Source organism: Stegodyphus dumicola, chromosome X1 (genome assembly GCF_044657685.1).
Source record: "Stegodyphus dumicola isolate Sdum_Otavi_A_Nest chromosome X1, ASM4465768v1".
Classification (NCBI taxonomy): domain Eukaryota; kingdom Metazoa; phylum Arthropoda; class Arachnida; order Araneae; family Eresidae; genus Stegodyphus; species Stegodyphus dumicola.
The window spans coordinates 196006161-196031137 of NC_140780.1; the positions used below are offsets into that span (position 1 = coordinate 196006161).

A 24977-nucleotide genomic window follows, 5' to 3' on the forward strand; every position below is an offset into this window, starting at 1 on the left:
CAGTTTTGATTGGAGCTGAAATTCTTCAATTCGCTTAGCGATTTTTCTCACTTGCCGTGTACATCAGCGTATATCCCGAAAAGGTTTTCCTAGATCAATCAAACCCTGTGAAGGCATCGCGAATTAAACATTCTGTACTCTATCTTATTGATTACCTACTTACAGCCTCACTGAGTAATTTGTTCTAGTTCTGCAGCCTGATATTTTAATTAAATAGTACTTCTGAATTCATTTTATGAAACCATTCATGCAAATTTACGATGAGTGAATGGTAATTTTTACATGGCATCGATCTTTACGAAAGTGAAAAGGAAGGGAATAATTTCTAATAATGTTAATAAAATATCTCGTTATAATGCCAAGTTTAGGCTGTCGCTTAGATAGTTTTTAAGTACAGCTTAGCGATTAAAATTCATGTTAATTTTCAGCGGCAAATATATTACAATTTGTTTTCTAATTTTTATTTTGTAATGTTTAAAGAAAATAAAAATATGCATACAATTTTTAATGTACTTATTCTTTTAAACAGCAGACCTGAGTGGTTACAAACCTCGTTTATGTATATACTATACATCACTATACATTTTTACAAGGCTTATTTACGTGCTGCACATTTTTGCTGAGAAAGCTTCTCTTCCGAAAAGTTTATGATTCTTTTAACGCATTCCCGTTTAAGACTTTCTGTTTTACAAATTTAGGGGGTGTCCCAAAGAGTCTCGCTAGTCTGTTAATTCAATAATTCGTTAACTGTCAGATCTAGTACCCCTAAATTTTCATCAATTTCGCAGGGTCTGAAAGGAAACTTATTTAGCTGTTTATTTTTGCTCGAAATTTTTTTGCTAAAACGAGCCGATAATCAGTCGAAAACTGTACCTTTTTAGGAAAATTTTTAATCTTTATTATCTTTAATAATATTTAATTTTTTAATCTTTAATAATATTTATTTTTCATCTTTATTATTATTTAAATTTTTAATCTTTAAAAAACTTACCGAAAACCTTAAAAAGTAGGACTGTGGCTGTAAACTCTACTTTGAGTTCTTGAAAGCGGGGTTCATTCCTAATGCAAGGATTCAGCAGGATGAAGCTCCTCTACATTCAGCATGGAACGCCCTGGACTTGCTCAAAAGTCATCACGATTATTGCGCCATAGCAAAAAAACTTGCCGAATTGTTTTGTTTTGAGACCCTCCTGTGACTTATCGTCACTTGCCTGCTATGTTAAAACTACAGAGAAGGCCGAAAAACACAGAAGAGCTGAAAACAATGATATCAAGTATTACAGGGTCGTTTTCAACAGAGCTTGAAGTTCTCGAAAACTAAAACAGGTTATCAAGAACTTTGAGCTAAGACTTCGTTCCGCAGTCTTCTCAAATCACAAACATTTTGAGAAACTCATCTTTTAGTTTCCTTTATTCCTATTTATATATCCTGAAAATTTGAAACAAAATTCTTTTTCCGTTTAAAAGTTATTCCAGTTTTTCATTGTCGAGAAAATATAAAACCCGTATCATATAATACGTAAAAGAGTTCTTAAAACCGAAGAGTCACTAGTATTACAGAGTTACATAACTGATGAAATTTGCGAAACTTAAATCAAATCAGTTTGCAAATTGAAATCAATGCCAAATATTTTGTATTGTGTCACATAGCTAGTTTATACGTTGTCAACGATATGTCCGTCAACTAAACTTTTGTATTAAAAGTACTTTTTTAATTAAAATTATGCCAAATGCTTTATAATTCGAACGATATTGCTTTTACAAGCCCTTCAGAGTTCTGCGGTAATAAAGGAGGTCCCCATATTGGGTACATATGTACTTCTTTATGAAATTTTTGATATTCATATCATATATTCTACGTGCGTTTATTATAATGGTAGCGAGTGATGAATGAGAAATAAGCTAACCTGCACACCGTAGCAAATTACGTATACAGTGCGCACACAGCTTTTAAGAGTATGTATACTTAATTTCTAACTTAGATTGAGACAGCTTGTTACGCTTTATAATGTTCGGGGCCTATTTTTGTTATGAGAAACGACGGTTTTTAAATATTTTCTTGACCCATACTTTTAGATCTTCGGCTAATGTTACAGCAAGTGCCAGATAAAGTATTTTCAGCAAACAGTTTTGAATCCTCACAAAACCTCGAGAAAAATTTTCGCAAATAAGCAAGGGATTAACCCAAATATCCCTCACACTGCAGGCGAGGAGGGACAAAAGGAAGAACCCCATAGTAGCCAACAAAGTCACGCATGCACTTCTAAAAAAAAAAAAAAAAAAAAAAAGGAAAGAAAAAAGACATGGAGATCGTAACTTTACTGCTGAACGTTCAGAAAAGGGGCGTGAAAGAAGGAAAGTTCCCTCTGTCTGGGACTCCTATCCAATTTTCGTTTAGTACTTTTGTTCGGAAATTAATACAAGTGAACCGCAAACTACACTGGTTTTTATGATAAGATAACACTGTAGCCCTGGTCTCTTCGACGTTTCGAAGCTTTCCCATTATCATCGCAGTAAAATCGCTCTATTAAGAACAAAATCAGATAAATTCAGATTTATTTTGTCAAAAGTGGCTTTCAAGTTAGAAACCATTCCAAACAAAGATTCCGTGAATTTTTTTTTTCAAATTTATTTTTAATATTAATAATACGGTAACACGAAATAGACTTAATAATGGCTGGTTACGATAGCTAAGAAGAAGCAAAATAATTATTAATGTATTAATAGCATTAGTAATTATTCATTAATAAGTAGTGAATAATTACTAATGCTATTTTATATTTAAAAAATTTGCTTTTTTAAAGTAGAATTTTCTTAACTAAAACGATGCAATAAAGAAGCTGTTTAATTTTTGCATAGAAATAATTAGGTTAAAGAAGTCCATTCTTAAGCTGGTCTGTAAGGCATGTCTAAAAATCAGAAATGCAAGTCCTTGATTTGTGAAATCATGCTGGCATTTGATGTGAATTAAACACCTCTGCGTCAAATAATAATAATCATTAATCATCTTTTCTGCTCATTTTCTGGTTACAAAATCTAAAAAGAATGCTTATTACTTTGGCTGAAAAGCGCACCTTTAACACATAAAATTGTATTCTATTCAAAATAAAATTTTTAAAAAAAATTTTTAAAAATAAAAAAATAATAAAAAAAAATTAGTGGTTAATTATTGAGCTCAAAATGAGCAATCACGCAAAGGAATCTGTAATTTATTTATGATGTAATTTTAATAAAATAGTGATCTGTTTTAAATAGTTGTATCTCAAAATCAAACATATATTTCGGAATTTTAATGTTGCGCATTATGTGACTAGTTTTAAAAAATGATTTTTTTTTAAGTACTAATGATCCCAAGCAAGATTTACTATCTTTTAGGTTGATTCAAATTAATTCTTGGATGGATATACGTAAACAAATCAGATTTCTCAATAGGAAATCTGAAAGGGGTTAGTTGAATACCCATAAACCGCCACTATTCAATAATGAAATACTATGTAAGCTAAAAGGCCTAGTTACTAGGAATAGCTCTTTTCTTAAATACTACTAACGATGCGCTTAAAAGCAAAGCGTAATTTTCTAAATCAAACTATTTCCGTAAAAGCTTTCTGCAACTCATCGATTAAGTTCCACATCCTAGAGAACACGCTTACTCGGCCATTTAATGCTAATCATGACGTTAAAGCAGAAATTAAAATTAAAGACCGTACGGGCATTGTGCTCACTCATAACATTGGACATGGTACGGTTCAAACACTTCCACTGACCCCGAGTCTGTCTGTGCCTGAAGGGCGGAGTTGGAGAGTTGTGGTCAACAATACGTTAGTTAATTAACATACAGCATGCTCCGTAATTTGCAACCCAGACAATGTGGTCCTTTGACCTACGCTCGCTTAATTCATCACTCATATAATTAATGGGATTCTTAGAATTCCCAGTTTTTGGAAATGTTTTCTGCACGTAATGTGTTATTCTTAAACGTAGATATAGGCTTAGTGTTGATTTCTGAGTTTAAATACAGCTTGATTTACCTACATTTCTCATTAATTAATTTAAACACCGAAAGAAAAGTTAAACTGATAGTTAATATTTCACAGTCACTGAACTTTTATGTTAATCGAATTGCAGATGCAAGTAAACAGTAGTTAGTAGTAGTCATAGAAGTATTAGAAGTGCTTTTAATTATAAGCAAGTGAATAAATTAAAATTTGAAATACTTTTTACTTGTTATTTTAAAATTATATAAATTTAGAAAAAAATATTGCTTTAAGTTACTTACAGTTTTTGAATGCAATATTAAAGTAAGACGTTCATTTATAAAAAGAGCGAATCAAAAGACAGTTGAAGAATCCTTGAATTTAGAAAGAAAAAAAACATCTATATAATACTGAGGAGATTATTTCCGAATAAAAAAATGATTTATAATCATATTTTATTATTATTGCCATAAGGGTAAAGAGGAAAAATAAGCAAATAAATAAATTTATTTCCTTTAGCAACAGCAATGAACTGAAATTAAATATTTATCGCATATTATATGTAGTTTAAAAATAAAATGAGGCCCGGTGGCACAGTGGCTAGCGCATCGCGCAGCAGCTCCGCAGATTCGGGGCTCGATCCCCGGGCTGGGCAAGGTCGATTCACCCTTTCATCCCTTGATTTCCATTCTTTGGGTCGATAAAATGAGTATTAAGTTCGCTTGGGGACTAAACACTGGGGTTCCGGCGACAAGCTGACCACTTGTTCAGGGCATATGCTTACGCATCCCGGGGCCCACGGTCAAAAAAGCAGCTTTCGGGGCACTGCAGGCATTGGCCCACTAGGGCTGTTACGCCACTGAGTTTAGTTTTTAAAAATAAAATATTTGTATACAAAAATTTAAAAAAAATAGCTTTGTCAGTGTTACCAGAGATAATTTTTTGTTGGCTCAGAGTGATAACTTCATAATCACTAGAATTAATTGCATAGCTAAATCAATAAATATTGAAAAAAAATATTACCGTCAAAGGATGAGGGATTGTGACAACAATTTGCAATGGTCAAAAAATGGAATGAGAGAATTCAGTGTAACTTCTATTTCCACTATATAGAAATACTTCTGACGTTATCAATTCCATAAGCATGGAATTTAAATACTAAAATGTTTAAATTTGAAAAATCAAATTCTCTATTAGAAAATTTTCTACGACATTTTGTTGAGATTTTATCATTATTCTGTGTCATTTTTCTAAATCGTTATTCTAATTTAAAATGATATGTTTCATATCAAAATTGTTTAACCGACACATTCGACAATATGGAATGCCTGTACTGCAGTTGTATAACTTAAGTACATCAAACATGCAAAGAGAAAAGAATGAATGTCTAATTTTAAACTATTAGACTAGTACATATTCATGAATAACTAAGTTCAAAGGTAAGAAATGCGATATTCTTCGAAATATTAGATTAGTTATCACTCGCATTTAATTTAACAGTCAAATATAGCCAGATTTTCTCCATATTATAGAGATGCAGTTATGATGATGCATCGCAGGAAATTCAAATACCTGAAATTTTTGCAAAATGGTGACAATGAATTAGTTATCATTAAGCAGACTGATAAAGGAAATTTCCCATTTTAACTATTTGCATCATTTCGCTTACTGCAAATGATAAGTTTGAAATTCTTTTTCAGAACTTCAGGTATAATGTTCAAATGATAGGGTATAAATTAAATTCTTATTATCAGCTAGCATTCCATTTAATGACTAAAAGAAAGTAGCATAATATAAACAGCGTACTAACAATTACTGGATTCACTACTAACTAAAGATCCAAAAATACGTCATATTAGCACATTGTTGATACCGTAGCTTCAAAAGAATATTTTGTAGTCCTCACTCATTAGAATTCCCGTATTAAAATGTGAGGAAGCCATCTTGTTCAAGAAGTTGGTGCCTTTCTAACATGACTCGCAAATGCCCGGAGCATAGGGTGACATTAAATTATGGCTATTAAATTAAGTACTACCGCTTTTCTTACTTATGTCCACAACAAAGAAATCGTTCCGCTAATTTTGTAAACATTTGTCTTCAACAAAATAGTCTAGCTATAGAGAGCCACATAACGAAAAATAAAGTTATCGATGCAAAATATACATAAATAATATGCTAAAAGAAAGCAGCACCCGATAATGAAAACAAGATGAAAATAAATTACCAAGAGTCATGTATAACGTGTACACGTTACCATTCATCACACAAAATTCTTATCTGTTTATATTATTAACGCACAAGCGGGAATAAATGCCCAGTGGAAAATAATAAAAACGCAATTATCAGCAGATAAAGAACAAAGTTTTAAGAGGCACAAAAGCGTTGGTAATTAATTACTCTTAAAAAATAATAAGAAAAAATCCATTTCCCTATCGGTAAAAGTCGTCACGAAAGAACAAGAGTGATTATATTGATTGTTTATCAGCGCTAAGTTTCAAGAAAACTTTTAGCGCCTTTTTTTCCCTCCACAACTTTTCGAAAGCGGAGTCTTCTAAACGAATTAAGTTTCTTAAAAAATTGATATTGGCTTCTAATGTTTTGCCATTAAGTTGAACGGCTTCTCCCAATGGGGCATAGTTTAAGTTCAGAAAAGTAAAAAATGCACTTTTACTTCGAGGGCTGAATAATATAGTAAAATGATATTAATAAAAAATATTCCTCGGTATACTTTCAAACGAGGTGAAAAAGTCCCAGCCATGTGTCAAAGGGGAACTCTACACTTTTCGAGATTTTGAACTTAGGTTTTCTTGCAAGGAGACTGAAGTTTAGTTCAGGCCTGTAACATAAGCAGTAATGTCTCGACATAAGTTTGAATCCAACACTAGTGTAGTATTTTAGTCATATTTAACTGTTGATGGCTGTTTGCGCAATCCCTGGTTATCTTTTTCTCAAAATTCTTTTTTTGTCTGTCTAAATTATGAGTTGTGATTAAAAAAAAATCTGTTGAGATTAATTGACTTAGTTAAATTCTTTCGTTTTAACAGAATTAGTTTCAGCATCAAATTGCCAAATAGTTTTTTTTTTTCAGTTTATTGTTTTTCCACTATGAATAATAAACAATACTTTGACATAGTTCTTAAATTCGCATGAAGGGAAATTTAAATGAATTGAAATTTTCCTCATCATTTATATAAAAGTGCATTGCACTTCAGTGTTCTGAGAAAGATTTGACATTTAAGGCATTTTAGTAATCAACTTCTGCTTACCTATTACCTTTTAAAACCTTAAGAAACCTGTTTAAAAAGAATAGTATATCTATCGACAACACTTTCTATGTTATAATGGGGGAAAGATCCGTGAGATAGGACTTTCTCCGGCGAATGCTGAATCAGCATAGGACTGGTTGTTGTGATTCCTCCCCAAATAGAAATATGTCATCCTGGCTAATTATAAAACTAGATTGTCGTCGAGTTTTCGAACTGCTAGGGGGCCACACATTTATGCTATCTGAAACAATAAAATAACTTTACAAATGCATACCTATTTATTACCTTTTAAAATTTTCAAGCTCCCTATTTAGAAGGAATTGTATATTTATCGGCAACACTTTCTATGTTGGGATGGGGAAAGGTCCGTGGGATCCGACTTTCTCCCGGCGAATGCGAAATCAGCATGGGACTGGTTGTTGTGATCCCCCACGCATAGAAATATGTCATCCTGTCTAATTACAAAACTAGATTTTCGTTGCGTTTTCGAACTACTAGAGGACTACACATTTATGCTATCTAAAACAATAAAATAACTGTACAAATAGGTAACCAGAAATATATTTTTCAAAAGTAATGAAATAACAAGAAACAAAAAAGCATTTAGTATAAGCAGAGATTTTGCTTTTAATCTATCCGTCTAACCGTACGTTTATGGAAAATTGAATGTTATATTCGACGAAATGTCGTTATACAGAGATGATTTTTTTTTTTTTTTTTTTAGAAAGAGCAAATGGTTTTTAAACAGCAGCTTTATCTAAAATAAAATATGTAATGATATGTATATCGGGAACTCAGCATTCATAAATGTTCAAAACTTCAAGCTGTAAACGATTTAAAAATTACCCATCATTCGTAAAACTTCTGTGTCTCTATAGTGTGCAGTTTATCTGAGATAATCTAATAGCACTGCCTGATTTAGAAATCATGATAAGATCGATTAGGTCTTTGGCATGAAGACTAAATATACAGAATATTTCAGTATATTCATAGAATAAATATATAGTAATAGACAGAAATTTTAATACTCAACTAATTATCTTGACCAAACAAGGGGAAAAAAAAATGTTTTCTTTATTTTGACTTCTTTTGCAGATTTTAATGCAAATTCGTTTTTCTTTAACAAAAAATTTTATTCTAACATGAATCGCTAGCAACAATTATTAAAATTTTACAAATTGCTTTTTCAATATTAAACTGATTTGTCCAGATAACGTTATTAGCATTATTGATTTTAGACATCTTTTGCTTAATTTGCATTCATTATTTATCTACACCTTTTTTTCAATATTTGATAGAACATTTTAATATTCGCAATTTATTTTAGATAATATGTTGTTTATGTAGCTATTTCCTAGCATTCTTTTAGACACCAATATAACTTTTTATTTTATTTTTTCTATTCGAGAGAATTTTTCGTAAAAGTATCGTGGGAATATTTACAAATAAATAAAATTTTTGTAACATATGAAATCATACGCATATAAAGAATTTATGTTAGAAACAAAACGTTCTTCTAAAAATTTCCAGAGCGTTAGCATCGGACATTTAAAGAAATTCAGCCAGAATTTGCTTGCAAGAAACTTTATTGAGGAGAATTTCCATTTTTAAGGATAAATAATTCCTGTTGCATGATAAAAATTGATTAAGAATATCTATAATATATATATATATATATATATATATATTGTAATAACTACCTTGCTTGTTATATATAATATATATATACAGAGAGAGAGAGATGCTTAATCTATGTCTAGAGCCTATAAATGTTATCTACCATTTTCGCAGGTATATCTACTTCTAAAGCAGCAGCTACTCTTCAGAATAATTATGAAATCTAACAATTATGAAACAAAATTCCTAGATAATGAGTATGATCATGTGTTTGCGTATTTCTTTTGCTTTAAGCTGAAAGTACGCAGTAAGGGATCCAAGTAATAGTATTTTTAAAGTTCTATTTTCATTAAAAAATTTATCTTAAGGCATGCACCAGTTCCTGTTAATTTGTATATCGTTGTTTATTTATTTCAGCTTAACACATTTTCTCCATTATACAGTCGAAACTGGGTGGACATTATCACCTTAATGGTTTAGAAGGTTCGGTATCAGAACAGTCAGCAAATCAGCTGGCTGACTATAAAAGCAAATCAGTAAAACAAAATTGCAAAGAAAGGGACAAACAAGACCGGTTTATACTGACCTCCCCATCAGCTCTACAGTTACTGATATGTGAGTAAACAGCGTGTTATAGAGTCATTAAACACGTGTTATTGTAAGACGTTTGACATTGGTGATGAAAAGACATATCGGTATGCTTCACCAACGTTCCAAAAACCAATCACCTTTAGATAAGGCAATGATGATGCTTTTTCTTATTTGGAAACTATTGCAAGAAACTATGTTTATGCTTTTTATATGTTTTTACAATTTTGTGAGAAATTTTACGCAACTTGTTGCCTAATCATAGAAGAAATTTTGTAATAAATTTTACATTAAGAAACTGGAAACAAATGCTAAAGATATTATTTTTGCAGTTGTATTCTTGAAATACTTTAAACTTTCTAATTGAAAAATTACAAAATATTGACTGAAGAGGCTTAATATATACGTGTAGTGTTTGTATGCATATACATGTAATATAATTCACAATTTTACTTCTGAAAATTCTTAGTGCATTTTTTTATTTACTTAGGATTTGCCTTACATTACAAGGAGAAAGTAGTAATGTTATAATCTTTAAAAAGGAGCTATTATTTTTCTTAATATATATATATGGCACATTAAGAAAAATCGTGGCTCTTTATTGAAGATTATGGCATTACTACTTTGCAATGCTGAAGGAATCTCTTAAGTAAATAAAAAATGCACTAAGAATTTTCAGAAGCAAAATTGTGAATTATATTACGTGTATGCACACAATCACTACACATATATGTATTAAGCCTCTTCAATTAATATTGTCTAATTTTCCAGTTAAAATGTTTAATGTATTTCAAGAATAAAGCTGTGAAAATAATATCTTTACACCCCCACTCTCTTTCCTTTAATTCTAAAAAAGAAACATGCTACTTGCTCCAAAATTTTTAGCTCAGATGTAAAAGATTCATTATGTTTCACATGTGTGAGCTGATCTCCAAAATTGTAATTTAAATAAATAAATAAAGAACTATATCGTCAATACTACATTATGTCTATTTAAAAGTATAAGGCTGGCCATAATTACAATGTGATAGCTGTATTTCTAACACAGTAATGAAAAATAATAGCCACTTTAATCTATATATATCAACCAGAATCTTTCAAGCGAAAGCGAAAATTCTTAAACAATCAATATATATTCATCATATTAGTAGACAGAAAACAATATATATATATATATATATATAAAAAAAAAAAAAAAAAAAAAAAAAAAAAAAAAAAAAACCTGCATTTTCTGTATATGTTATATACAATGCTGAAATTTGCAACCCTGGTGGAACGATAAAACAGATAAGAAGAAAGTGAAATAATTCAGCGCCATTTCCAATTTCAGAATATTTCCTAATTTGTGTTAGTTTATTTTTTAAGTTCTTGCCCACTTAGAGACCGCGGTGAAAAAATGAAAATATTAAAATTGTTTAACATCCAATATTAACTACTTTCTAAGCAGTAATTCTTCACATGAGAATAAGTCGTACATCAGAATTTATTTGAGCTAATGTTTTCCATTATGCTTCATGCATGTCTCTTTAAAACTGCAATAAATACCGTTATTTAAATATGGCTGCGTATTAAAAAAAGCGAGCCCCTAAAAAACTGGTCTCTGCACTGCAAAATTTTTCAGCCGAAACAAGTTTACGAAGTACATAAATAAATACTATTTTCCTAAATTAATTTGTAAAAAGTCTAGAATAAAATACAATGGTCATGAAAACCATACGGTTGTCTCAACAATTAACACGTTAACAAAACAAAAATGGATTGAACGACAAAAAAGAATGTAGTAGAAAAAAAAAAGAAGCAACAAAAGTATTTTACGAACCGAAACTGCAGATGATTATCGTCACAGCAATAAAAGCAATCGACGTTAAACCTCTCTAGGAGCATTTCCACTCCGAAACTCAAATTAAATGATTAAGCAGTGTCTTTGGCAGCGCAGGCTCTTTTGTACTTTAACGGGCTCTTTCCCACTGGTTTATAGCGGTCATAAAAATGTCTAGCCAGGAGCCCCTTTGTAACCTTCGGCTGCGTTTTATGGCCGAAGGCGAACTGGGACTACAGCTAAGCTCGGACAAAATTATGGCCGTGCGGAAAGTTTTATAGGCCCTACACGCCGAGTTTTATGGTCGGAAGGGAGGGGTAAAACGCACTTTGACAGCAAACTGGCCCCGAATATTTACGGCAATTCGAGCGTCTTGAAAAGCGTTGCCCGCTCCAGGAGCTCTCGCAGACGGGGAGCACCATTCCCGCTCTTCGGACCAGATGTTCCACGGCGGATCGTTGGTGTGTTTTCCGGGCGAAACCTAAACTTTTGTTCCTTTTCAACATCTGGATTATATTTTAAACTACATTATACCGTGGGATTGTAATGATCTAAGTGATTATGAGCTACTTTTTGTGTTTTAAGTGAGATTATGCCTAATGGCAGGCCGCTGCCGGTGCTTCCCTGAGTGAAGAGTAAATGACGATGTTGTTCATTAACAACGTTTTTGTGAATCCTGTAGGGTCTTTTCATGATGAATCAGCTCTAGGCTATCTGAAAACAAACAACTAAACTCATTTACTTATTTTTACATCTAGACTGACTGTCAACGAAATGCACCACGTCGCGATAGCCGCGACGATTTCGAAAGCAAAGAAACCTATTTGTAAGTACATAATTTGTATCTGGTTTCAAGATTTGGAAATGCTTATAGTTGCAGCATAAGGAGTGATTATGTTTTTGCAGAAATCTGCACTTCTTCTGGGAGCGTTTGGCGCCAACAAAATAGAAAAAGCACTGGAAACGTCCCAAGTTCAACTCGTAAGCGACGTTAGGCTTAACATCGGCAAGCGGCGATAAGATGTAAACACAGGAATGGAATTGGATAATATGCTCTAATCCAGGTAAACTGAAAGTATTACTTTCTACAAACGTCCTTATAAACTGTATTAGTATATTATGCGTGCATGCGTAATTACTTTTATCGAAAGTAAATAATTTTGATTTACTTTATATTAAAATTCATTTAAGGACAATCATCTAAAACATCCAGTTTGTTACACTATAAAAGAAAATCCGTGCACAGTTAATAAACATCATACTGTCGAATGATTAAGTTATTTAAATTAGAATATAGCATAAATGTAACCAATAAATAACTCTTTTTTACACTGGTTTTGTTTTTAAACTGTTTTGAAACTGTTTGCTATTAACTAAACATGATACATCATGTCTAAAAATATAATGTAATGGAAATCAGACAGTTACTGCAATAAAGGATTTCGCGTAATACATGATACACACAAATACACTAGGGAATAAAGCAAAAGTACCACTTGGGTAATGATATATTTGTTTTGTTTATATCTTTAACATTAAAATTCATTTTTATATTGCTCTGTTATTTATTTATAGTGGTTTATAAGCAAGAATATTTATAATACTCCATGAGAAAAAATGTAGGAATTAAATATTTACATTTAATTCCTTCAAATACGCATGCTATTTTTTTTTTTTTTTTAAATCTAATGAATAGTTCTTTATTTCATTATGCTGGATTTTGCTCCCCAAACAAAACTTATTCCTTGTATATTATGGTGCTTAAAGATTAATATTAGAAATATTAAGAAGGATTTGCTAATACAAGTAAAAATATCACAATAAGAGAAATAAAATCTTTGCAAAATCCCATAAAATCAATGTGATTTTGTTTTTACAATCAAGTTACATTACAAGCAGGAAAAAAAATTCTGGCAAAATATATTTTATATTGAAAAAGTCTGAAAAAAAAAAAAGGAAGATTATCACTCCTTAATATGTCAATTAAGCTTGGAATGTATTTTTCAGTATTTTTTGAGGCATTTCTTTTCAAATGATCAGAGATATATGTATTTTGTTTAGATAAACACATTCCCTCTCAGCAAAAATGCTAAAATAAGTTATCGTGAATTTACATTATAATTAAAATATCGCATATTTCTGAATGTAAAGAATTAGAAAATATTATCTTTCAATTAAGCTTCAGTTCTCACCAACCATAATTTTTCGATTTCAGTTAAAACAGATCTAATTAGTGCACATGGAACTATAAAGACTTGACATAGCAAAATTTTCATAAAGTCTGAGTATGAAATCAATGGACCTTTTCTATAGTTCATTAATATCATTATTTAAAGTTTGCAGCTAATGAGCCATAAAATAAATACTCAGCAAAACCAACATGGCTCTGTATTTAAAACAAAATAAACTAAAATTTGCCATTAAAATAGCTTACAAAACTTTCTTTTACTAATTATATGAGAGTTTTAGTTTCATCTCAGTACGAATTTTAATATATTAAAACTTATGTATGAAACAATAGGATAGAAGATAGAAAACCAGTTCATAAACACTGAATGCATATGATGCATTTCAGATATGCATATATTAAACCAAATTTCAACAGCCTGTGTTTACATTTCTGTTATTTCGCTTTTATACAAATAACATGTAAAAGATATGATTTCGTGTTTTGTTTACTATTTTCCATATTGGACAAATATTTTATTCTTAAAATAATTCATAACTCGAAAGTGTTTTCTGTTGTTGTTTGTGAAAAGGAATTTTTAAACTAAAATGACCTAAATAATCAACGAAGGAGTGTTTGTCATAATAAGATCTCATTTCGATTCAGTTGATGCGAGATAAAGCAATGATTATTTCCTCGTTTAAAATATCAGAAAATGCAAATCACTTAACTCCTAAATATTAATTCATTATAAATTCATAAAATGTCATATTTAGTCAGTCCGTTTATTTGCGGTCAATGTTTGAATTCCACTGTTTATTGAATATTAATGTGAATCAAATTTTCCTATATAATTTCAGGCATGGATTTTTCAGGCATGCTTAATTTAAGGCATGGATATGCTACTTGTGCTCTTATTTCTGTAGGAATCAACTTTGACAAAAATGCCAAGTCATATTCAAGTTTTCTTATTAAGTCCAAAATCCATACTTCAAATATTTTCCACAATTATGTTACAAAAAATTCTACTAAACTCATTTTTAAGGAGCGTTTTCTAGACAAAACATTGTTTTTGTTGGGAACTCATTTGAAGCATAGTGTATCATGCACCAAATATATGTTTATGAAAAGATTGTAATGAAAAATATTAAACAAACTAAAATCTGTTTAAAGAGAATTATTTTCAAAAGAAGATAGATTTTTGCATTGAGGTAATCTGGGATTTCAAATTAATTCATTTAATTCATTTCAGTCATTGAATAATTCTGAACTTTCTGTGTTCCATTGTACCTTTCAGTGAATTAATATAAGTATTTACATCATATCTAAAGCATTAAGGCATGAAAATTTCTCTCAAACATGAAGTTGTATTTGTTATGTTTTTTCATTTGTGTTTCATGCTAATCTGGTATAGATATCTCAGTAAGTTTTCAGCATAAATCTCGCAAATACACTTCTAAAATATTTCTTTGACCTTGAAATTCTCTTTTGGGGAATTAAGTACATATAATTCTTTTTTCAATGAATGCCATGCAAATATCATCCAAAAGTAAATTAAAAAAGTTTTGGCTACAGTTTGCTATATTTATTTTTAAAACAATTTTAAATTGTCATCAACTGAAATAATAATATAGTGTGGCATTAGTTAATAATAAAGTAAGAACTGTGCATGATCAAATCCCAGATTATATTAAATACACTTAATTGCCATGAATTCCTGACGTAAAATGCCTTTAAACGATCTCTTTCAATGATGGAAAAAGTTAAACCTGTAATATGGTTTCAATTTGTTTGTAAGTGTGGAACAGTTTGGCTTCAAGTTGAAACAATTTCATGTTGCACCATTCAGTTATTAACACTTTTAGTTTAAATTAACTTTGCAACAGCTGTTGATTATTTTAGAAGAGACATTTTTCTATCAACATATTAAAAATAATATCTAAAGTGATAAAGGTGAACGTTAAAATTTGTATGCAGCTTTCTACAGTGTTTATTGCAGCTTCTCAAAGCTATTCTGTGTTGATCTCAGTTTTTTTGCTAACTAATTGAAAATTTGTCGGTCCTGATCCTAACAAATAAAATCAAAAATTGGTAATTAATATATTTTCATATATTACATTATCAAAACTTATTAATATACTTGAGTTTCAGCTTTCCTTCTTTGGAATTTTGTTTATTTGCCAAAAGAACAATCTACTGCTACTTGCAGTTTCTGATATTATATACTGACTTCTGTTTATTAGACAACAAAACTATTTCCTGCAATTTTTGATACTGAGTACTGAAAGCTAATTTTAGTTCTAAAACCACAGCATTCATTCAGAGCTTGTGTATTATTCATGTTATTACATTTGGACTTGTTTGTTCTGATTATTTATCTAATTAGAGTAGATAGTTATCTATACTGCATAATAAAACTACCAGTATAATTTAAAACTGTATTTTGTGTTTAAAAAAACTTTAATATAACAATTAGATGTCTTAAAATTCAGAACTTATGAAAATTAACTATTTAAAATATCAAATATAAAAACTTTTTCACTGTCAGTCTTTAACTAATTATATTCTTTATTTAAATTTAATTAATTTAATGTATATTGTAATTTATTATCTCTTTTTCAGAGTAGTTTCTCAAAATTTTACTCACCTCTGAGTAAGATTATATATGCAAAAACATTTTCAACAAAACACAATGTATATAGTTCCTCATTCTCAATTTTACCTTCTTAATTCAGTGTTCAAAATATTACTTTGCTGTAAGACACAAAATAATAATTTAGAAGCTTCTGAAAAATGTTTTGATACTTGAGTAACTGCAAAAAGTTAGAATTTTTAGAAAGAGAAGTAGTCTAGAAATTACGTTTACTTTCACTTGAAATTATTATTTAATACTACACATAATTAGGAGAGAATATTAGTTAAATTGTATGTATATATGCAGGTAAGTGAATGCAAAAGTAACAAGCAAGTTGTAAGTTTTCAGAGTGTGGTTCTTTGGTTTATTTTTATTTTTATCTATACCGGTGTTAAGTCAATGTATAGTCGCTTCAGTTTATAGTTATGGAAATTGGGAGACTTACTTTGACCAACGTGTACTTTTCTCATCCAGGGATAAATCTGCGGTTGATTGCCTTGGAAAGCATTGCCTTTCTGAGGCTGCTGTGAATTTTGCTGCTGCGGCGAAGGGGATTGTTGAGGACTGGATTCCTGAGGTGAAGAATCTGGGCTGAGATGCCGACTTGTCGAAGATTTGGAAGTAGGGGTCGGGGACTGTCCCGGGTCAGGACTTTCCGGGGGCTGGGAGCTGCTGCTGGTCGTGGACAGGTCCTGCGGTGAAGCGGCGTGGACCGTCGGCGGCTCCGCATACTTGCAGCTCGGCACTGGAGTCACGGAGGGAGTCGGAGTACGGGGACTCTGGCTGCTGATAGAATGACCAAGTCTCTGCTGCTGTGAGCAGCTACTAAATTGATGGGGGTCCCCATTCTGTGTTTGCAAATGCTGAGAATAAGGGGCCCCGTACTGCTGCGGCTGAACCGGCGACGAGGGCCCGTTAAAACAGTTTCCGTACGCCTGAACCGGCGGCGTGTAATAGTCCTGAGCCGTCGGATCCTGTCTGGGTTGACTGTAACACGACGTCAGCGAATTTACAAACTGATACGAACTCATAAGTCCCGTTTGATTTGTAGAGAGGCTATAATTCTGCCAATATCCCTCGCAATTTTGATGAATTATGGCTATACTGCACACCAGGAAACCTCCGGCACACTTTTAATAGCACATTATTCCAAATATGGTACGGCCCTAGCGACCACGTGACGCAGCTCCGCCAATCAGAGGGAGCGCAAACTTGGAGTACATGATCGAGTCGGTGGACTCGCACTTCTCGGGTGCCGATTTGCGACTAAAGTGTGAATTATCTCGCAATAATTGTTTACTTTAAGCTCTTATTAAAACGAAAGCAAGAGTCGAGAGACCCGCTGCTGAGGTTCGTGAACGGACCGTCTGCTACAAGGTGAGTGTGTCCTAACTCTTCGAGCGCTACCTTTAAAATGCTGCTTCGTAAGTGCTCATAGCGTTAAGGTTGCTACTGACAGCGCCTCCCATCCAACAACTCGTGTTATTCAGCTGCTAGGAAACAAGCTGACTTGGCAACTAGCAGTCCTGGCGGACGCACTCCGGCGGACGCTATTTCAAATTTTCACGGTTTCAAAACTTTGAATAGTTTACTGCATTTACAATATTTATTTTCTTAAGCTATCACTTTTTTAAAGTTTCTAATTTCAATAATGAACTTTAATTTTCTTATTATGCTTTCTTAAATGCATGCATATATTTTCGAGGATATATAGATATATACATATATAATTTTTTAAAAATTTTATATCGCTATTTAATTTAAATATATTTAAATATCTTACGTCATTTGATTTTTTATGAAATTTTATTTTTAATTTCTCTTACAAATTTTTGTTTTTATTTGCTGACTTTAATAAATAGTAACTGCCAGTTTCGCAATACTTGAGTTTCTTATCGTATTTTTAAATCAATTTCCAATTTATTTATTTAATTTTTGATATCTTCCCTTCAACGAAAAATATATTATCAAACAAATAAATTTTGTTGATAATTTTAAAAGTTAAGAATCAGCTTACAGCGTTTTATTTATTAATATAGTTATGAGAGAAATTATTAAGATAGTAGGCTTTCAAGACGAGATTTTCAGAGAAAATAAGAACTCGAAACTATGACCGAGCAAAACAGTTTGTTTAAATTTAACGCTTTTGCAAAGTTCGTTACTTCCTTTCTTATGCTACTCCTTCATAATGAAGTTATTGTCCTTTTCTCAATGCATACTCAGATGTGCAGTCATAAAATGCTTACAAAACTAAACACTTAACTCAGTCTCTGTATGCGAAGTTACACATCAAAATAATTCTGAGATGTCGATCGCAGAGAATTTACATACCGAAACAACGTGCATCCGGAAGTCCTTGTTCTTAATAAAGTCTCAGCTTGTAGCTGATCGAAACTATCCAGGGTAATTTATGTGAAAACTCGAAGACAGACCAAACAGACGGGGTTCCTGCCAGACCACGACGTTGCTCTGCGAGTGAAGCTGTTCACGTTCTGAACGGTTGATAACGTTCCAACTTTTTCCTCTCTAGGCTGGTCTTCTCCCCAATAGCTCATTTTCTTCAAGATCGATCCGTCTCCTGAGCGAATGAAACGTTCAGTACATGCCCAAGCTCTGCAATCACATTATAATTTCACTCCGGCCGCCCCCGCTCTTCCACCTTGGACCCCGCAATTAATATCTGTCATTCTCTTTTCTCCAACTGGTCTCTTTTTTCATTCTCTCTTCTCTTTTGTTCTTTTTCACTCTCCTCTCAAACTGACGCAAAGTTCTTCTTTCAGAAGAAATATAAGAGCCTGCTGGAAATGTACTAGAATTAAGTACTTTTACTAGGGGATCGTCTGACCAATTTTGAACAATTCATTATACCGATATCGGACGCAAGTTTCAGAAGCAAAATAGTTTTTGATAGTCACTAATTTCTTTCCAACGATTGATAAAATGAAAAGTGATGAATCATTTAAACTGCTTAAAAACATTTTGATCTCGCTTAACACTTCTCTATTAAAAAAGTGAAAAAGGTTAACTAACAAGAATTTCTAAAAAAATTCTATGTGTGTATATATATATATATTACTTTTAATACATCTGTCAAAAATAAAAAAATTCTTCCACTTATTAAGTGAGCAGAATATTTAACAGAGCGTTATCTCTCCAATGAAGGGGAATCACATTTAAATTACTTTTTATTTTCTCCATCTGGAAATTACGCATATATGTACATAGAGGGCATGATATTTCCACATTGAAAAGAAAAGTAATTTAAACATATACCTGTTGCGCAAATGTTTTTAATCTGTCTTTAAATTTGATAAATTTTACTAGAACTCTATCGTTGCATCTCCTGAATCACTTTTACTTTGAAAGTAGAATATGAATTGCTTTCAGTTTCAAGAAGCTTCGTTTGGGGTTCCTTGCGATTGACAATTCATAGCAGAGCAAATCTTGAAACAATGTGCTAATAAACGAATCTCATCAAGCACCTAATTTCTATTGTATTTTGAGAGAGGTGTTAACAAAATACTCTAGACGATAGACGCTAACTTTCTTATAAAGCAAGCTAGAAATTAAATGAGAATTAGTTATAGTGATTTTATTTGAAATTTTTCATCGGAAAGAAATAAGTGATAAGTGTTTTAAAGATCATTTTATAATTTTGAAAAACCTTAAATTATTATTACGATTATTTTTTTTAATTGTTATTTTACTTGTGTGTTTGTTGTATGTAATAGAATCAGACTCCAGTACAATTCGTAGTACAAATTTGTAAACAAATTGTGCATGAGAATTTTTTTTATTAATTTTTCGCTTACCTTTTAATTTCAAATAAGTTTTCAATTCATTTAACAATGTCAAAATGAATTTGTAATGAATAATTGATCAGCAAATTCTAAAATATTTTTAAATTTAATTATTTTAACATCAACAACTTATTGAATTTATTATCTCAGGTTATATTTTCAGTTTTTGAAGCAGATCAATTATGATAGTTATCCCATAGGATTGAAAATAAATATTACTTCTCAGAAAATTATGGCATCACTGTTATTGAAATAAATTCATCAAAAAATTTCGTAATTTATTACTAACCGCTGTTTTGAACAACTTTAAAAACTAAATAAACAATAACTATTGTAATAACACAATGTAGGGAACAATTTATTTAATATGTATGCATTAATAATTTATTTTCTTTTGTAATTTTCATTAAATACAATCTCCTAATTTACTTCTTAGTATTTTAAGAACACTCTTTTACTGCGCAAAATATTTTGTTATACACTTTAGTGTACTTTTATCTTAGGAATTTCAGCAGATAATACGTCTTCGTGCTAAGAATTTTCTATACATGTAACTAGTATAATATATATATATGTGTGTGTGTGTGTATGTATATATCAGTCTGTTTTAACAGCATATATATTATATGTTGATTAAAATTGATTTTCAAGCTTTTAAAACTGTATATATATATATATATATATATATATATATATATATATATTGTTTCATAGCTTGAAAATAATTTTTAATTATTATTTGAAGGAAGCAATGAGTGAGAACAAAAACTACGTTTAAAATTGTGGAAATGTAATATATTAACTGATTAATTTATTTCTGTTTAAATATATATAATTCATGAGTAAACCAATTATATAAATCATACATCTGAGTTTGGCGGTTGTATGGTATATTTCGACTACCTTAAGTATCAAATAAACCTTTAACTAGGAATAAGAAAATATCTGCGTGGAATAAAGAAATTTAATAAATAAGTTGTTTATGATAAAAATTCAATGAACATTTATTTTAGCTTTTGAAAATTATTTGTTTGCACAGAGAGCTTTTTTCCCTTCCCCCAAGCACAAAACCTGTCATTAAATTTAGATTTTATTGCTATGAGTTTTAAAATAACTTGTTATAAATTTAGTCTGAATTATGAGGTAAGCAAAAGCATCTAAATTAAAAATTTCTCAGCCAGGAGCTAAAGTTCGCTAGCAAAAGTGGTTTGAATTTGTGGCGTATACTTATCGTATCATTTAAAAGTATGTAATTAATTACAGTATTTTTTGACTAGATCTCAAATATGTATTAAAACGACTATAGCAATATGCAAATATTAAACGAATGTGCAAGAAGGAAAATATTCCTCTTGTTAGCTCATTCCAGAAACTGAACATTTTTGTTCTTGAGTGCTGCGCTGAACAGAATTCTGGATAATTTTGCGTCCATTCCATGCTTAACAGCTCAGACTTAGTGTCAGATAGTGACAAAGTATGAGTCACTTCTGTTGTATGCTAAACAAATATATTACTTGTGATGTGTAATAATCGACTTTTCCTCTTACACAGCGTCAAGTTAATATAGAACTCAAGACTTCTACTTGAAATAGGAATTAATACTCTTCAGTTTATTTTCAAACTTACAGTCGGACAAACCGGATGAATTTAAAATATATTAGTTTTTGAAAATCAGCCTTTAGTCCTCAAATTTACTATTTATAGTCGTTGTCAAATCGTTTGTTACTCTTCCATCAAATTTCAAAATATGCGTGGAAAATGCTTAAGATGTTTTATGGTAAAAGCAATTATATCAACAAAAAATTTAAAATTTTCGATTTTTTACCAAATTCAATTTGCTTTCCTAGTTTTAGCAATTTAATCAAATTAAAAGTTAACATTTATTTACAAAATTAAAATACTAAAGAAGAGTTTTTGTGACACTTTATTTATAAAAAATTTATTTAAGACCTTGGATAATAGCAAAGAGATAAAAAAAATTTGCTCGATTGTAGCCTTTCAGTGTCAATTCAGCTTAACCTTTCTTAAGTCAAAGACAAATCGAAATCGAATAAATAGTGTAATCACCTTGATTCCAAATAAAATCAGTGCTCATTTTGATATTCGGCTTTGTGGTTGAGTTAGAGGAAATCAATTTAATTTTAAAGAATCTCCCATTTTCGTGCAAAAACCAATACCGGTCTAGGTCAAGGACGTGGCTCGGCTCCTGGGGTTTTGGAAGGGGACGGAGGCGTGTCCCGAAAACCCATTCAAAAACCCCAACACTCAAACTACGCCTTTTTCTCCCCATGTCAGGATGTTTTCTTTCAACGTTTCTCAGCATGCGAATCTAAGACAATCAAAAAAGATATATTTATACTTGCTTTCGCTGTCGAATTCTTTCCTTCTTTAAATTAATGCATTTTATGTAAGTATTCTTTCCCTTTATTTCCAATATAGTTTAATATCATATTTCATAAGCGATTTTATGTACTTTTTCAGCATTTTGAATGAAATATTCGCAAAGCTTATCATTATATCTCCAGAATTTGAATGCTTATTTGTACCTTTCTATAGTAATCAGAAAATAGTCTAAATGCAGCCTCCTCAAGAACCTGCAATGCTTTTTCCAATTTAATACAATCAATATATTCGGCATACTTTTATGTAACTTACCTTGCTTGAAAAATTAAAGTAAGTAAGACTGTTTATCTGAAATTTAAGAAACAATCATGTTTTCGTGATTTACAAAACGGTATAATCCATTAAAGTTCATTTAAACAACTTTTTATAAAATCTATGAATATTTTCTTTTATTTATTTACTGATGTTTACTTATTCGCCTTCCGAGTCCATTTTTGTCCGAGTGGCTAAACCGTCGAAAGCTGGTAATTGATCTCCGTTCATGGGTTTTCCATGATTCTTCACGTATAAATGTGGACACAAGAGAGTTTCCTTTTAGAAGCAAACCTCGGAGCCATCCCTTGCATTGGGCAACAGCCCATTCATGCTTTGTCGTAATCAATTAACCAAGCAATTTTTCTTCTTCTTTTAATATGTGAGAACATCCCATAAGCTAATTTGAAAAGTGGAAGCTCTTTTTTATTACACTGAGCAGCAAGCATTATTGCGAACAAATTAAGGGCTTTCTGAATACTGTGTTTTTAAAGTCTGTTATATAAGTCAAAATATTTTTCATTACAATTTTGCATTTTAGTAATTAAAGCACAATAGTTTTCAAATCTAAAACACCGTCATTTTTTTATAATTGAAATTACCCAAATTCCTTTTAGTCGCCAATTTTTGTTCTTATAATTTAATTGTTAATTCAAATTTTACTCTAAGCTGTCATATTTAATTTCAGTCTCAAATAATAAATACAGGCAAACTGTAAAATTTAAAGTAGTAAGAATGCGCTATGATGAAAAATAACTAAATATGAAAAAAAAAAAATGGGGCGACAGATTCTACTATAAAGACATAACAGTTTTAAATACTGTAATTAATAGATTCGCTAATAACTGTTTGGCTTTGTAACTGTTCTGATCAAAAACAGTAATCAGTGATTATTTCATACAATGCAAAGTTTGAAGACTCAATACGATCAGCGATTACATCCAATACGATCAATGAATCAGCGATTATTTTATCCAGTGTGCAATATAAAGATTGAAAAGTGCAATAAAAGCTGTGCAACTAATTAAACATAATAAATATAAAACATTATCAATTTCAACATATCAACAAAGTAATGAAAAATAGAATATGTTTCTGAGAAAAAAGGAAAATAAAGTAAAAAAAAAAAAAACAGTGTTATAAAAATCTGGTATCTGGGAAACTAATAAAAGTGCAGAGTGTAAATTTTCTAAATATGCATTATATATTAACAACCTAGTATTTTCAGCATTTTAATAGTAACTGTACATAAAGTAACTCTGCATTAAAATTAAAGGGGAAGCTCAGTTTTGCATTAATTATGCCTATATTAAAGCACTAGGCTTTCAACTGAGAGCACAGCTGTATGATTTGCCTCCAATTTCAAATTGAAAATCACTACACAAACTGCTCTCGTGCTTCCTGAAATGTCCTTTATCTAATGTGTTTTCTCACAACATTCGTGCCCTTATAATGCTTACAAATACATATTTAAATGCCAAAACACTTATATACCATTTGTCTTACTTTAATTTTACATTTAGAATGCCATTCAAGTTTTATTTCCAATACATTTATGTAAATTTCTTTGATTTCATCAGCAAAATATGTCAAATTTAAACAATTTAAGAACTTCTTCGTGTTAACTCAAAGATATTGAAAAGTTGCTCATTGTCGCTAGTAATCTCACTTAAAACCGGAAAAATCTTTCACTGACTTTATGTTAAATTCTTCTAGTTGTCTAAAGCTAGAGGTGTCCAATCTAAATTTTGAAAGCAGGATGGTAGGAGTTGCGTGTTATGGAATTTGCACAATGACCTTATACTGGTTATCTTTCGCAGGTTGTTTTATCAATTAACTGATGATAAATAGTTAAAATATCCCTCGAAAAATTCATTTCATATTACGGATAAATTAACTGAAAAATAATAAAGAAAAACAGAATATATAACAAAATATTACTGCTAGATTAGTTGAACAGTAATAAAAAACAATGGAACATAGTGCAGCGGTAGTTATATTTAAATATTTACTTCTTTTAATTATATGAACTATGAGGCTCCTTAGACCTACTTACGCTTAAAAAAAAAAAAAAAAAAAAAAAAAAACTAATTCTGTTTAAAAAAATATTGCAGAAATTTTATTCGAAACGCGAAATATAAATAATGCTTATAATGCAAATAATAATAATAATAATTTATGACATAACGGATCCCGATTCAAACGGCTTTCACGGACATACAGATGCTTATGGGTAACCGGTTCAAATAGTTTTCGTGCGTCGTCTTCAATACTTTATAACGATTAGGGCGTCGTCATTCTGTAAAATAAGTAGTTAACTCGTCGAATCCAATAATTTTACATAATTTAACTGATTCAGTTTGGTAATTCATAAAATATCTAGTTATTTTAGGAAATAAATGATTCCACGCTTTAATCGTAACATATATATTTGCAATCCATTTAATACGTGAACT

General features: G+C 30.9%; 1 protein-coding gene and 1 long non-coding RNA gene across 2 annotated transcripts in view; one reads left to right on the forward strand and one right to left on the reverse strand.

The window, feature by feature from the left end:
- LOC118197242 (homeobox protein Hox-A5-like) overlaps positions 1 to 17283 on the reverse strand; it is a 63027-nt gene extending 45744 nt beyond the window's left edge. The window contains exon 1 of the mRNA XM_035368749.2: positions 16512 to 17283. Coding sequence (XP_035224640.1) covers positions 16512 to 17097 — 586 coding nt within the window. The 5' untranslated portion in view covers positions 17098 to 17283. The remainder of the gene's footprint in view (positions 1 to 16511) is intronic.
- A 22-nt stretch (positions 17284 to 17305) lies between these two features.
- LOC118197243 (uncharacterized) overlaps positions 17306 to 24977 on the forward strand; it is a 32851-nt gene continuing 25179 nt past the window's right edge. The window contains exon 1 of the long non-coding RNA XR_004759547.1: positions 17306 to 17443. This is a non-coding gene — a long non-coding RNA (uncharacterized LOC118197243). The remainder of the gene's footprint in view (positions 17444 to 24977) is intronic.